Source organism: Apostichopus japonicus, chromosome 2 (assembly GCF_037975245.1).
Source record: "Apostichopus japonicus isolate 1M-3 chromosome 2, ASM3797524v1, whole genome shotgun sequence".
In the NCBI taxonomy this organism is placed as follows: Eukaryota; Metazoa; Echinodermata; class Holothuroidea; order Aspidochirotida; family Stichopodidae; genus Apostichopus; species Apostichopus japonicus.
The window spans coordinates 379,019-396,109 of record NC_092562.1 but is presented as its reverse complement, the minus strand read 5'-3'; the positions used below and the strand labels follow the sequence as shown (position 1 = coordinate 396,109).

Here is a 17,091-nt window from a genome sequence, read left to right as displayed (position 1 = left end):
TGGTGGCATCCATTAAGTGGTCTGTTTTTAACTGCTCGTGAATGTAAATGGCGCCATTGAAGTATATAATCATTTGATGTAACACCAGAATCACAAAGTATTGTATTGTCGTGTATTGTTGGCTGGACAGATGGTCTGCTAGAGACAATACCAGCCATTTTAAGGAATAATGTATTACTTGATGAAGTGAATTGACATCCGAAATCAGAATGTTAAGAGATGTTAGGAACAGGCATTTAGTTATTTTGGAGAAAAAAAAAGTGATTTATTAATGTAAGAAAACGTTACGAAAAAAAATTTGTTCTTTGATACAAATTACCCATTTCCAACAACCCAAATGCTATGGACTTTCCAGATATGCTCCCTTATAAACTTTCCGGTCGCTTCTCTTGACTTTATCAGTTAAACTGGTAAAGGTGAGTACCCGTTTATTTCAGTTAAAACTGATGTGTGTTATAATTTCTTCACATGTGTTCCATTTATCATGTTATGAACAGTCGCTATCGAGGACTTACACAGTCAGGAAATACTGAACACACAATGCTATGCATAATGATTGACTGGACTAACCCGACTAATTTATAAAGGTTTCGCCAATACGTTCGTCCACATTTGAACAGAAAGTGGATGACACTTTACTGCAAAAAGCCTAAAATACGCAATTCGAACCATCTTTACAAGGTGTACTTACAAGTCAAACATATAGGGACAGCTGTTTAGACTCCTAACCAGTCATTAGTTGAAACAGTCTTGGAGTAGGCTAATGATTAGCCTCGTCTGGTGGTAAATTTTTCCACAGTTGCATCTGCTAACAGGTCTTACATGTGATACGGTGTTATAACACACTTCAGTTTAAACTGATGAACGGTTATCTCTTATTTACAGTGCACACTGATCAAGCCTTGTGCATTGGGTGGAAAATGCCATATAACCTATATAAACACATGCAAGAATATGAATGTATACTAACCTAACTCTATATTCATTGCAATAGGCTATATGCCTCTTTATTAATATGTAACTCTATATTCATTGCAATAGGCTATATGCCTCTTTATTAGAATGTAACTCTATATTCATTGCAATAGGCTATATGCCTCTTTATTAATATGTAAGTCTATATTCATTGCAATAGGCTATATGCCTCTTTATTAATATGTAACTCTATATTCATTTCAAAAGGCTATATGCCTCTTTATTAATATGTTACTCTATATTCATTGCAATAGGCTATATGCCTCTTTATTAATATGTAACTCTATATTCATTGCAATAGGCTATATGCCTCTTTATTAATATGTAACTCTATATTCATTGCAATAGGCTATATGCCTCTTTATTAATATGTAACTCTATATTCATTGCAATAGGCTATATGCCTCTTTACTAATATGTAACTCTATATTCATTGCAATAGGCTATATGCCTCTTTATTAATATGTAACTCTATATTCATTGCAATAGATTATATGCCTCTTTATTAATATGTAGCTCTATATTCATTGCAATAGGCTATATGCCTCTTTATTAATATGTAACTCTATATTCATTGCAATAGGCTATATGCCTCTTTATTAATATGTAACTCTATATTCATTGCAATAGGCTATATGCCTCTTTATTAATATGTAACTCTATATTCATTGCAATAGGCTATATGCCTCTTTATTAATATGTAACTCTATATTCATTGCAATAGGCTATATGCCTCTTTAACTTTGTTTTCACATTGGATACATTCAGTTGAGTCAGTTACAGCCGGATATCGTTTGCGCATGCTCAGTCTTTTTCATTACAGCTAACGATTTTACGGTCCTCTGCACTGAACAAATAGAGGAGACTGTCTAAATTTGTCCCGTCTCTATCTGAGATTTAAAATGGAAGGCGAGCGAATGTTAACCATTCGTTTTTATTAATGCGTTTTCATTATCATATTTTGACACTGCACGAAGAAGCGCTAGCTTCCTTCTCCTGGGACCGTAGGACTATTTCATTCTTCTGAATAGAAGGAAAACTTACTCTCGTTGAAGGTTAAGACATACTCGTGAGGGTCTTTTGTACACAGAAAGGGGTTTTTCATATTCATCATCATATTCTCATCCAGCGATATCAACTGTCTAGCCGGGGGGACGGTGAGAGAGGTAACAAATCATGCGATCACTCCGAACTGAATCAGTTTCGGAATTTGAAAGTTTCAAATGTTTCATTTTATACAACATATGTGTGATGAGTGATGAAATTCAAAACAAAAATCAGTTTTGATGACTTTCTTTGGACGTTTTAAGTTACTTAAAGAGTTTTTAAAGCAGCATTTTGCGTTGGCTCGCTTTTTTCCACCTTTTTAACATGTGCATCGATTTTTTTACATGTATCAATCATAAATCAGCAAACTAAGATACCATCCAAGTTTCACCCTGCCAAGAGCGTTAATTAGCGAGTAATTAACGATTTATATCGATAACGAGTAAAAGTGTCCTCGACAAAGTTTTCATATCTCCAAATCCACTAGTTTGAATTCCACCAATCAGTGAATAGTATGTTTATTCATGAGCATTTTGCGTTTGGTCGCCGTTTTCTACTGTTTTGACATGTCCATCGAGTTTTTACATACATCAAATCACAAAACAGCAAATTAAGATATTAGCCAAGTTTTTCCCTGCCAAAAACGTTAATTGGCGAGTATTCCACATCCAAAATTAAATCGCATTCAGTTCCCAAACCCACTAGTTTGAATTCAACCAATCAGAGATGCAGGTTTAGATATGAGCCGTTGCTAAAAATAGATTCAAGACTTTGCGTTGGGAGTTGTTATGCAACTCCCTGGTACAACTGCCATATAGACTGTACACAAATCAAGCGTGGTGTTATATTACGTATCTGTCAATGACGTTCGTAGTGTTTAAATATTCATATTATGGGCGAGGTTTATTGGGTTCCCAACGGAAAATATCTTGGAGAACAACAAAGTTGAAAGTTGCAATTTTTTCGACTTTTATGCCACCATTTGAAGTAAAATATAAATAGATAAGCTAGTTATGTATGTCGTTATGGCATAGTGGAGTCAGTGAGGTTGAGAAATATCATAGTCGAGGACGCAAAATGCTGCTTTAAGGTCTAAAAGCTGTCACTTGAGAGTGAGTCGTCTGGTGTTATATATCACGTGACCTCGAAGAGAAAGTGTAAAAGGACCTGAAAATACATTGAATTAGTTTATTCACTCCCGGCACCCTCCCTCACATGAAATCTCAAAGGAACAATTGAATCAGGGGACAGGGGGGGGGGAGTTAAAAAAGAAAAGAAAAGAAAAGGGTGCCCCCATCAATATTATAAAACCTCAATGGAAGTAACCGTAAAACACAAATGTTGAATAGCCTTTTTAGAGGATCAATAACTTGATAATTTAGGGACAGTCAGTTTGTTGTAACCCCATAGATCGAATGCTATATGACATCATGATAAGTCAAAGTCAAAGTCTAAGTTATGTGAAGACACAACTGAAGACACGAGAACAGCTTGAAGAGGTGACTTATGAAGTGAGAGAGTGGGAACCTGAGGTTATTGTAATCTGAATAGCCTTTCCTTGTCTCCTACGCCTTCATGAGGTCGGAGAGATACGTTTGGATGGGGGTAGGGGTATTGCGACTAAAACGTATGCATATCATGGAGATCCCTCTGCCCCCCCCCCCCCCGCCCTCCCTCCAACCAAACGTTTTCACCAAGCTATGCAGATTCTTATGAAAACTCTGTACAAAGATGCAAGCGGAAGTATTTACACCAATGACCTGAAACTTACAGCCTTAGGGAGATGGCCTTCTTTTAACATTATGCGCATGAGTAAACTCCTAATGAAACCGACCTTCAAATGTTTGTACTTAAACTGTTGATTAAGCTGGATTGTAATATCGCGACACTTTTGAACGCATTCATCAGTAAAACAGAAAGAAGGAATGAAAGAAAAATTAAGAAAAAGGCAAATGGCCAGCGAAGAAAAGATGGAATTTATTAAGGCTGTGTGAAGAAAGCCTTCTTCCACTCCGATGAAATCATTCTCTTAAAGATACGTCTCCGTTTTATGGAATTATGAGAAAAAAGTATAGTTTGTTTCAAGTAAGGCACTGAAAGAAGTTTTTATGAGCTTAAAATTGTAAAATTATTATTGATTAACGATTTGAATAAAGCAACATTTTACAAAAGGGAAAATTGGTTGACAGATTCGCAATCAAAATATTTCTCGCTTGAAATTGTATTTCATTCTGTACGGTACGGAACTAAACTGACGGTACGGAACTAAACTGACGGTACGGAACTAAACTGACGGTACGGAACTTAACTGATAAATTTATCGACATGATTTTGTTAGAGTTGATATATCGTAGTGCTGTTTCACACGTAAAGGCTGCAGACCTAATCAAGTATAAAAATGACATTTATAGAGAAACATTTTCTTCAATTCTTAATGTTTTTGTTTATTTTATTACAACGTTTATTTCTTGTAATTGGAGATGGGATTTGTAAAATGGCAAATATAAAAAAAAATACTGATCCTTCTTAACACGACCAAATTAAATGATGGTAGTTTAGTTAGGTTCAGCGTCAACACTTGTTTAACATTCTTAACTTAGAAATATGAGAAGAAAACAGAGAGAAGGTCAAAGTAATAATGTTTCAGCTACTAGTGTCATTATGCCAGCATAGTTTTACAAAATGGCGGCTCCCCTGACACGAGTTTTTAAAACTGGGATTATATATCTTCCAAACGGATCAAGACGTACATTATTAGCAGCGTGCATGGGGAGTTGTTCTTGGCAAAGATCTCTGTCATATCAACTAAAGATGATTGTGTTGGGTTTGATGTCTCCAGTAAGGCAAAGACTATATGCTCACATTTGCTCCCATCATTGCAGGCCTCAATAATAATAAATGGTAATATAAATTTTTATGTTTGATAAATCGAGAAACGCTATTCTTTTGTAGTTCATACAAACAATTTCTAGACGACATTCAACACTTGAAACTTTGCATTCTGAACATGTTATTCGACATGATGATGGTCTTTCTATTGAGTTTTGAATGAAGATATATATATATATATATATATATATATATATATATATATATATATATATATATATATATATATATATATATATATATATATATATATATGTATATCCAACTCTGTGCGGCTGACCCCACAAGTCTGTGTGCTAGAGTAAGAAGTCCAGCTACTTTGATTGGTGAGCCTCTGATATTTAAATACGTATTTCCTGTCTACAACACGTAGCGGTTACTATGATTATACAATCTCATTTAATGTGACGTATACAATTCTCGAAAGAAACGTCTACACATATGGAACGCCGAAGGGTTTACCAAGTATATGATTGAGTTCTGATAGATGATAAATGCCACAATGGATACATGATAAACACAATACACAGTTTACATGTCAGCAGTGAACTAAGATGAACAGCTCCCTTGTGTCTAGCAAATTTCCTGTTTCTTTGCGATTGGTATACTACATGTTAAAAGGTGTCGCTGAGACCTTGGAGCTATTACGTAATATAATCAAACGGAGTAATTAGGGGACTACGTAAGTAGCCGACAGCCAGTGAAACAGGAACCTATAGTAAGGTATCGAAGTTGGTATAGATTGATCGTTAACAACCGTTATAAACGTTGATATTTCCACATTTCGCCAATCTGTTCACTATGTCATGTTATACAATATCGTAAAACAAAACTCGTTCATTATTCCTCTTATTTATGCACTAGTGTTCTCTATCCGCAACTTGACATGTTTTCACATGCTTTTAATGAATTCGTCTCTTTAATTAGAACATGTTATTTAAAAGGTTTATACCAACTAACAGCTAAGTTTCTAAATCCGGAAAAGGAAACCCTCAACACCTTTACCAGATAGCATCGGTAAATGTACAATCCTCAACATCTTTACCAGATAGCATCGGTAAATGTACAATCCTCAACATCTTTACCAGATAGCATCGGTAAATGTACAATCCTCAACATCTTTACCAGATAGCATCGGTAAATGTACAATCCTCAACATCTTTACCAGATATAGCATCGGTAAATGTACAATCCTCAACATCTTTACCAGATAGCATCGGTAAATGTACAATCCTCAACATCTTTACCAGATAGCATCGGTAAATGTACAATCCTCAACATCTTTACCAGATATAGCATCGGTAAATGTACAATCCTCAACATCTTTACCAGATAGCATCGGTAAATGTACAATCCTCAACATCTTTACCAGATAGCATCGGTAAATGTACAATCCTCAACATCTTTACCAGATAGCATCGGTAAATGTACAATCCTCAACATCTTTACCAGATAGCATCGGTAAATGTACAATCCTCAACATCTTTACCAGATAGCATCGGTAAATGTACAATACTCAACATCTTTACCAGATATAGCATCGGTAAATGTACAATCCTCAACATCTTTACCAGATATAGCATCGGTAAATGTACAATCCTCAACATCTTTACCAGATAGCATCGGTAAATGTACAATCCTCAACATCTTTACCAGATAGCATCGGTAAATGTACAATCCTCAACATCTTTACCAGATAGCATCGGTAAATGTACAATCCTCAACATCTTTACCAGATAGCATCGGTAAATGTACAATCCTCAACATCTTTACCAGATAGCATCGGTAAATGTACAATCCTCAACATCTTTACCAGATAGCATCGGTAAATGTACAATCCTCAACATCTTTACCAGATAGCATCGGTAAATGTACAATCCTCAACATCTTTACCAGATATAGCATCGGGAACCAGAATGCAATCATTCATTGTGGTTTCAATGATGTAACATGAGCAGTTTTCTCCATGAATCTGACGTAATGTATAGTAAGGGTGTACAACATACTTGATCTTAGCAATACAGTGAAAAAGCAGTGTGATGTGACAAACAACACATTCACAATGACTCAGGCTGTCCTGAAATGACCATTGACCTCAACAACAGGCTTCTTGTACTAAATGTGATAGATATATCAACATATACTAAATATGACATCTATCCTTGTTGAAATATTTTTTAAAACATGGTTTTCACAATTTGGCCCCTTGTGAATTCAAACGACCATTGACCTCCGCCCACAACAGTTGTACGCTTGTTGTGTTCAATGTGGCACAATTACATACTAAATATGCGATCTGTCCAAGCGTCCCTTGCAAATTTATGTTTAAGAAGGTGCGTTAGTGTAGAAAGACAGGTAAGAGGGGAGTTAACGTAAATGTTTGGTGTTTGCTGACTTCAAATGACCTTTGACCTCCACCAAAATCAATAGGCTTCTTTTACTAAATGTTATACACCCAAGTATGAGACCTGCCCAAGCTTCCAATATTGAGATATGATGTTTACAAGGGTTTCACAATTTGACTTCTGATGACCCCAAATTACATTTGACCTCCACCAAAAACATTAAGCTTCCTGTAATCAATATGGTACGTCTACACTCTAAATATGTAGTCTGCCCAAGCTTTCATTGATATATCGTGTTTACAAGGGTTTAAAATTTGACCCCTGGTGACCCCAAATGGCTTTTGACCTCCACCAAAAACTACAGGCTTTTTGTACTCAATGTGAACCATATACATATTAAACATGAGGCCAGCTCAATCTTATCTTCTTGAGATATATTGTTTATAAGGCTTTCACAATTTGACCACTGGTGAACCCAAATGGCCTTTGACCTCCACAAAATCATTGGGCTTCTTGTAATCAATGTGGTACTACACCCCAAAACTGGAATCGGTCCGACCTTCCCTTCTTCAGATATCGTGTTTACAAGCTGAGCGTCACAAACGCACACACAGACATACGCCATTATGAATGCAAAGGTTACGATTATCATCGAATTCAAAAAAAGTAACTTGGTACAAATTTTATGGACTCTTATCGTAGAAAAAACAATAAAACTTTTTAAATGTGAAGATCTCTAATGTATGAGGGTTTTCCAAAAATCTTTCCACATATCGAGTGGCTTATAGCAATAAACATCTCTAGACATTCTGATAATCAAACGTACTGATTATATCAATCTGTACTAAATTCAGGAAGTGTACACAAATTTGACCTGCTTTGACTGAGCTTTATATATATATATATATATATATATATATATATATATATAACCGAAAATCTCAGCATCTCACCAACTAGTTCATTTGTCAGATTATGCCCAGGTACCGGATACCATCTTAGACGATAATTGTTACACGGGTGTAGTGAAATGTAATAGTATTCTTACACATTTTGACATTTTTAGACTCCATCGAGGCAAATACCCTGTAGATTTAATACATTGTGTATTATAAAAAAGGTTTCATTATTCACATTTCCGCTGATTTTCAGCTAAACCAAACTTCTCATCAAAACTGACAATTACTTGTATTAGCCAGCATGCAGTTGTGCTGCCGGAGGGGATGCATGTGCTCAACTCAACTAAACTCATCAAAAGTTTAGCGACAACAGTCATACAGCTAAGCTTCCTATCTATATGCTCCAATTGTGTAATGCAATTTTGATAGAATTTGTCTTAAAGGATGACTTTCAAACCGAATTTTCAACGCAGAAAGTGACAGCCTCAGTAAAGAACATACAAATCTACGTGAGTACATATACCATGTATATTTAATCTTTAGTTGTGCTTTACAATATAACATATTTGCCCTTGAAATGTGTCACATGTGTGTGGTAATGTGCATTTAAAGAGTAAACTAAACATGAGGCCCCTATTCATCTGATGTTATTATTCATGACTTGTTCCATTTAATTCGGACAGCTGTTTCAGAATCGTGAGATTGACGTATTCACGTCAAATCATTCAATACATTCTGACTATTTGCCACATTTTTATGTGAGAACATTCAACGCGAGAATGATTGAAATTAACTCTGTAATGATCAAAGTTTTACAGGGTAATTTATTTCTTTGTTTTGGTGGGGGTGTGGTGGGCGCGAGGGGGAGGTGGGGTGGACGGGGGGGGGTTAAGCCAGCTATAATATCCTGTACTATACGTCAAAATGAGTTCTCCCTACCTGAGATTCTGGACATGAGTGGACATTGACATGATGTAGACAACAGTTTTCTTTCTTTGCTTTATTCGCAGTTGGACATGGAGTGTTATGACACCATGCCTCGGCGTTAGCACCAGTTCTGCGAGAACGAAACAGATAAAGAATAATTAGAAGAAGATATTGTAATTTCTTATATGTAACTGTGAATAAATTAAACGGCATTTTTTTAAATGATTAAAGTTTGCATGGTTAGTTTTATACAATATATTAACTGAAACTATGTATGTAAATGTAATGAATTCATAATTTTGTAAGCAGACCTGAACAGGTACGGCATCAACTATCAGACTAAACATGTGTTAGGGTAATCGTTGGGGGAGGGGGTGGTTGAAGGGGTGATGTAGAAGGGAGTGGGAAATGGTGATCACCATGTACTTTACTGAACTATGAATATATGGTATCAGAAAGAAGACAATGGGCAAAATTAAAAATACTGTCACATCAAGAACCTTTCTCACAAAGCAAGGGACAATTCTTATGGAAGAGAGAACTAACTCACAAGAACACTAACAGAAGGCGCAACTACCTGCATTTACCAATGTGATAGAGATGATTAAGTTGAGCTTGCCATATCCCCCCCCCCCACACCCATACCTCTTCTACTCCATCCCTGCTTCAACCTCTTAAGAATCTTTACAATTGTCTGGATTTAGAAGGATAAAAAGCATTGCTCTCCGTTTTTATAGTTGATTATGTAAGACAAAAAGACCTGTTGGTCCTGATTATTTTGTTCTTCCAAAAATAAAAAACACACAGAAGAGTCAGAAGATAAGGAAGTGTGTGAGGGGGAGGGGGGTGTTGGACGGGATGGGCGGTGGGAGAGAGAGTACAATTTCTTACTTGAGGTCTGGGTCCATCACTGGGCCATGTTCAACTGCATAGTCAGAGTCACTCAAAATGGCCCAATCAAAAAATGATCGAGGAACTGTCAGACTATACTCCACAAAAAACGAATCTCCACTTTTCACTTTCGACGGTGGCTCCTTGGTCCATTCCATTTCAAAACCTGAAAGCGCAAAAAAAAAAACAGAGAGAAAGAGAAATTAATAAATAAATAAATAAATAAATAAAGAGCAAGAATGATGTCATAAAGCATATCGATCCACTTCAATGTTCCGATATTCTCTGACCTCGTAAAGAGACACCAAAAAGTGGACAAAGAAGAAAACCAATTGCGGAATTTAATTCCGTAAAATAGATTTAGGGGTTGGTATAGACCGCGACTCATCAATGTCGAACTTCTGCAATAAACATTAAAAGGGGATACCCGTGTTTTTGAGTGGGTAGGGGGAAAAGGACAAGATGGACAGTGGGAAATATTCGGGAGCATTCCCCAATGGCACTCCAATTGCACTCCGATTTTTGTTTCTATATATATATATATATATTATACGAATCAAATTTGTGGATCGCATTAGTGCTACTATTAAATTAATTATGCGTTTTTTTGCCTGCTTGTCGGAGAAAATAACGATTTCCTTGGTTTTGGTCATTATGAACGGGTTTTCTCTTTTGCTTTGGCAGTTACATATAGATATGACCAAACATCGATCCGGCCGGTCTTGCCACGCTATACTGGAGGTCACGTAGGAGTAAACTGCCCAATGGCAAGAACATCGTCGATTTCTGGCATCTCATCCAGACTATAATGTCTGATGTCAGAATGAAGTTGATAAACGCTGTGGGATAATTTTTGACGTACCTACTACAGTTTTTGTAGATTATTCATGCAGTTTAACAATCCTCTTTACAGGTCACCCAACCTTTTTTACTTTTTGCTTGTATATAGTATGATGAATTTGTTTCTACATTTTATACAGAAATGTTCAGAATGATGATGGCATAAGTGCCACGAGGGACATAAGCTACAAGATGAAGAGTAATACGCTAGAAAAAAATAGGGCCAAATATTGAATAAGGGGTTAATCAACGGTCTAGCGTGCGTTACTCACAGGATTAATGCACGATCGGGGGATAATGCAAGCGATGCACGAGGGCGGAGCCCGAGTGCATCCAGCGATAGCATTAACACCCGGAGTGCAGTAATCATGTGAGTAACGCACGCTAGACCGTTGATTAACCCCGTTCATTCATACACTACCATTTGTGTGGGGGAAAAATCATAAAACAAAACATTTTTGGTTACATATAACCGAAGATTTATTAAAGTGATGCCCCGTAAGTCGAATTAACGATTAACAACCAGCATAACAATAATGTACATGTGCAATTATAAAGTAATACTGAACGATAGTGAATAATTATAAAGGAAACGTCTTTGAAAGGCTGACATTCATAAAAGATGAACCATAATAACATTTTAACTAATATTATTGAGACCTTTCAAAAATAGTTTTATGGCCGCAATATTGCCAAACATAAGGAACTACAAACAATTACTAGTTGGCTTCATCATATCAATACCCTACAGCTTCTGGTTCCCATAGCAACCATTCTAGGAACAAACATGTACGTATGGTATACAGTCATACGATAACATAGTAGGCCTTGTATTGAACACGTACACTCACTTGAACGTACACACTACACAGTGCTTGGCACTGCGGTCGTTTAACTTTAAATTTATAACACTATGATCAACATAACGGCCTTGCGAACATTTAATTACGGACAGATACTGGATATATTTAAACTCAAAGCATCCACAACTGTTTGGTGTTTTAATACGGATATAACTATGAATTTTGGAAGTAAACATTCACAGGACTTTGGAAAGAACATTTGGAAAGAACATTTGGAAAACAGTTTGGACATGTTAGACGTTTCAGCCCTAACAGCAGCAGTAACGTTAATGTCATTGTTGGAGGCAACAGCTGTGCAGCCTACACTTTGGCCTAGACTCGAGTGCGGATCCATGTTTTCGCGTCCTTTACCTCTGATGGCATCTTGCAAGACTTTTGAACAAGATCGTTTCTGTGAATTAAGTCTTTCTCAATCAGGTTTGCAAATCTTCCATTGTTTTCCTGAGTGTCTACCTCGTCTAAAGTGCGCAAATCGAAGTTCAAATCAAACGTTATATTAGCCATTTTGTGTTTTTGATGTATTTCGATAGCTCATCAAAGCAGACGACAAAACATGGTAACATGGTAACAATTGTATTCATCCGCCGGTAATTTTACCGTGCGTTACTCACAGGATTAACCACGGTCAGCTGACCTGAATGGACCAATAGGATTTAGGAATCTTTACTAAGTATGAATGAATTATACTTTAAAGAAATAACACACATAATGTATAAAATAAAGATCAAATTATCCAGACATTTCAAAGTTTTTGTATCTGAGCGATATGTTTTATTGACATTTCTTTAAACAAAAAAATCAAACCATAAGACCGGAAATAAAAAGAAATGATAATTAAGTTTCATCCTGTCAATGAGGGAGCAACTAAATTGTGAGAGGATTTGTTTTTTTAGATTACAGGTCCGTAGACAATAAATATGAGTTGGAGTGGCACTAACAATTTATGGAGGTTCCAATATTGACGTGTGTCCTGTAACTTGTGAGAGTTTTGTATATAACAAGATGGGATATATGGGGAGGGTGCAAATCAGTCTGCCCGATGGACCGGGTAGACCTCTGCGCCCCGGCTTGGCAATGGGCCAGTTAGAATTAGAGGGTTGCATAATTGTGTTTGTTCGTTCGTTCATTCATCCGTCCGTCGGTCCATCCCTCACTTCGTCCATCACTGCATTCATCCATCAATCAAACATACATACATACATTCATACGTTCATACATTTATACATCCATTAATTCACACATTCGTACATGCATAGAAGGAAAACATTTATTCTGACCTCGTTGCACATTTTTAAGCGAATCACGAAATAAATTCAATTAATTTTGGCTTCAATACTTGATCATATTAATGCAAAGTGAAACCACGAAATATTGAAGTGGTCTGGATATCGATTTTTGCCGTTGGTTTGTTTCTAGAATACCTTCAAACTAGGGTAGAAGAAAACAGTTTGGCCTTCAAGGTACCACTTAGCTTGGAAAGCAACCTTGATTATTTGGGAACAATGGTAGAGAGATCATGCGACTTTGCATGATAATTGAAGGAAATATAGTCATATATATATATATATATATATATATATATATATATATATATATATATATATATATATATATATATATATACATATATATATATATTATTAATATGGAAGTAAGATTACTTTCTCAGAAGAACGATCGTTTAGCGGGGGAGTAAAGCAATAATTATTATCGATTAGTAACATTTCGTATTCAGAAAACTGTTTCACAAAGTTAAATAATATACAAACACTTTATCAAAAATCCGACAACTATCTTTTCTCTGATTACTGTAAACAAGCCAATCAGCTTCTTCGCTTTATTCAACATTCGTAAATTAATCCGGATATCCGATTAAAATACATTAGTTAATATTCTAAAATAGATCCTAATAAGTTTCTCGTTAATGATAAGTTTGTCAGCATATTAAATTCTCATTTGATGATCAAACTAGGAACTCTCTCCAGTAATTTTCACCTTTCGTTTCATCTTACTTAACCTATTCCTGTTTTAGGTACCTGAAGAGACTGAACCACATTTTGATTGGTTGACACATTACCACTTAAAAAATGATGCATCCATTTTCCTTTTATTGTTGTTGTTGTTGGAATATGTCTAGATATATGGAGGGGCTGTTAACTTTCGGACTGTGAACTGATTACTAAAATATGTTTGAAACTATATAAAACATGCAGTACGTCGTGTTATCAGTTGCGTAAATAGCCTCGAGATACATTCAGCCCATACGCTATAAAGTACTTTATTATTGTCGAGTTTAAAGGGCATTTAAGTTCAAGAGTCGACCAAATTCAAAAAACAACACTTTGGAAAGATACAGTTATTTAATTCTGCTATAGGCAATCTCTCATTTCACGTGTTGGAAAACGTAGGTAAATTTATATGTAGTCCTTTTAAAAATATAGTTTTGTGACAAATAGGTTTCTATCTCTCAGTGTATGTACTAAATGGGGCAAGGTGAAAATAAACCCGAATATCCACTATATATATATATATATATATATATATATATATATATATATATATATATATATATGTATGTATAGCCAGAATATCCCTTAGAATATATTAAATCCCTTCAACATCTCTTTGATTCTTTCATTCGCTTCTGATTTTGATGGGCTTCCATTTTGACTGAGTAAAACTATATCAATTTGTCAGCCATCATTTGGTTAAATAGGTCTGGTGAATTGGCTCTGATAAATAACAGCAGTTTAACTTCAGCGGAATGCAATCAGTTGTAAGTTAATAGCACGACTAGACACCTGGAATGTTCTAACATGATCTTTAGCTATAAGCTTAAAACCAATGAATCTTATTTAAAGGCGCTTTGTGAAGTTTGGACAACAAATTCGACAAAACCTATACAAACTATTGACTTTAAATTAAGATTACAAATTAATGAAAGACGAGAAAGATGAGAGACACACTCTCTTATGTTGTATATTCTGAACCACCAACCGAAGCCTGATTATTAATTAGTTAGTGAACTTGATTAGAACAATCAATGCCTGACTTCATCAAGTCACATCCTGCTAGCCCGTTAAATCAAAATGCTTTGAGCAAACTCAGACAGAAATTTAACATTTTTTAAAATTATTACTTCTTCATGTACAAAAAATTGAACGTGTAAATGTCAAGATTCTTGATATACGGTACCCTGTATTTGGGATTTTACATATAGTCTAATAACTTTGCACAAAAATAGAGTGCTGTCATGCTATTAACAATTATTAACTTTAACTCATGAAGCTCCTTAAACTGTTGAAATGCCAATAAACAGGGTCATGATAAATTTGTATATGAAATGAATTAATACCAAGTCTATGAAAATAGTTCGAACAAACTATACTGGTGTGACCATCTACATACAGCAGGGCTTCCCTAACTGGGGTGCATGAACCCCCAGGGGGTGAGTGAGTCCATCTCAGGGGGTTCGTGAGACGTTTCTGAAAGTCAAAACTAGAGTACTTTTTGTGAACTAAACTCTGATATACCTTATAAATTATTAATGTACAAAGGTCGTATCTATCGACAAACTCTAAAATTTATATTACACTATGAACTTGATCATTTACGAAGCACCGTTATACGTATTATAGTATAATAGTGACTCAGATCGTGTCTCGGGGGTTCGTGGACAAATCAGACATCCACATGGGGTTCTTGGGGGAGGGGGAATAAAGTTAGGGAAACCCTGATCTACAGGGAGGAGGCTAAGATCTTCCCTAGCTATAGGCTGGACGATAATATTTTATTTCCAAGTTGACAAGGAATTATTTTGTCAAAGGAAAGTGTGAAATTAGAGCTAAAATGAAGCATGGTTTCAAGGCACGGTACATACATGAAGTCAATGATGAGTCCATTGTGGTCCGGTTTATATCAAATTAAAGCTGGTAGTATAAAGTATGAATTCAGTATGAAGTATGAATTCAGTATGAAGTATGAATTCAGTATGATGTATGAATTCAGTATGATGTATGAAGTATGAAGTCAGTAAGAAGTATGAATTCAGTATGGTGTATGGATTCAGTATGAAGTATGGATTCATTATGAAGTATGGATTCAGTATGATGTATGAATTCAGTATGATGTATGAAGTATGAATTCAGTATGAAGTATGAATTCATTATGAAGTATGGATTCATTATGAAGTATGGATTCATTATGAAGTATGAATTCAGTATGAAGTATGAATTCAGTATGATGTATGAATTCAGTATGATGTATGAAGTATGAATTCAGTATGAAGTATGAATTCATTATGAAGTATGGATTCATTATGAAGTATGAATTCATTATGAAGTATGGATTCATTATGAAGTATGAATTCATTATGAAGTATGAATTCAGTATGAAGTATGAATTCAGTATGATGTATGAATTCAGTATGATGTATGAATTCAGTATGAAGTATGAATTCATTATGAAGTATGAATTCATTATGAAGTATGGATTCATTATGAAGTATGGATTCATTATGAAGTATGAATTCAGTATGAAGTACGAATTCAGTATGAAGTATGAATCCGTATGATGTATAAATTCAGTATGAAGTATGAATTCAAACAAGCTATAGGCAGATTAGTAAACAAGACGATTCCAGCAACCCCCCCCCCCCCTTTAATGTTTTTAAATGATATCTGAAGATTTATAGCTGAGATAATGGTTTCTCGTCAAACAAAGTAAGCTTTACATTCAATGTGTTAATGTATATCAAGATCTGTTTTCATCATTAGCGATAACATTAAGTGTCGTTCTAGTAATGCTAAAACATTCCACGTGGTATTTCACATCCATAATGAAACAAGACGCCAATGGCTGACAATTATATTAAGAAGACTGATAAACGCAGACTTCTCTCAGAAATCAATAATAACAAATATAAAAAATATAAAAGAAACAGACGACAAATATTAAGAACAAGAATTAAGAATTTGATATGAATGTTTCGTCGATGTATTGTCAAATGTCAGTACCCAGAGTAATAATGATATTTATAATAATACTAATAATACTAATATATATATATATATATATATATATATATATATATATATATATATATATTACTGCAACTGAAGAAGAGCTGTGTTAACGCTCGAAATATTTTGTAACTGATTTAACGTTCTAAGTAATAAAGTTGGAAATGAAAGCCTTCGTATTCATACACAGATAAACAGTCATTTTCATGTTACAGTAGTAAAAAAATGTAATGAGCTTGTCATAAATTGTCCTGTCCTGTCCTGTTAAGGTAGTAACTGATTAATGACGATGCTCTTTGAGTTAACCGAAATATGTCAAAAATAATAAATAAATATATATATATGTATATATTCGTGCAGTAACACGTGCAGTAAGAACTTATGATGTATATAT

General features: G+C 35.1%; 1 protein-coding gene across 2 annotated transcripts in view; it reads right to left on the bottom strand.

Moving 5' to 3' along the window:
* The window catches only part of LOC139973169 (atrial natriuretic peptide receptor 1-like), a 227,082-nt gene that overhangs the window by 33,785 nt on the left and 176,206 nt on the right, over window positions 1–17,091 (bottom strand). For both annotated transcript variants that reach the window (XM_071979662.1, XM_071979654.1), the window contains 2 exons: window positions 9,974–10,139; window positions 9,095–9,212 (listed from right to left, as the gene is read on the bottom strand). In XM_071979662.1, the coding sequence (XP_071835763.1) occupies window positions 9,095–9,212; window positions 9,974–10,139 (284 nt within the window). The remainder of the gene's footprint in view (window positions 1–9,094; window positions 9,213–9,973; window positions 10,140–17,091) is intronic.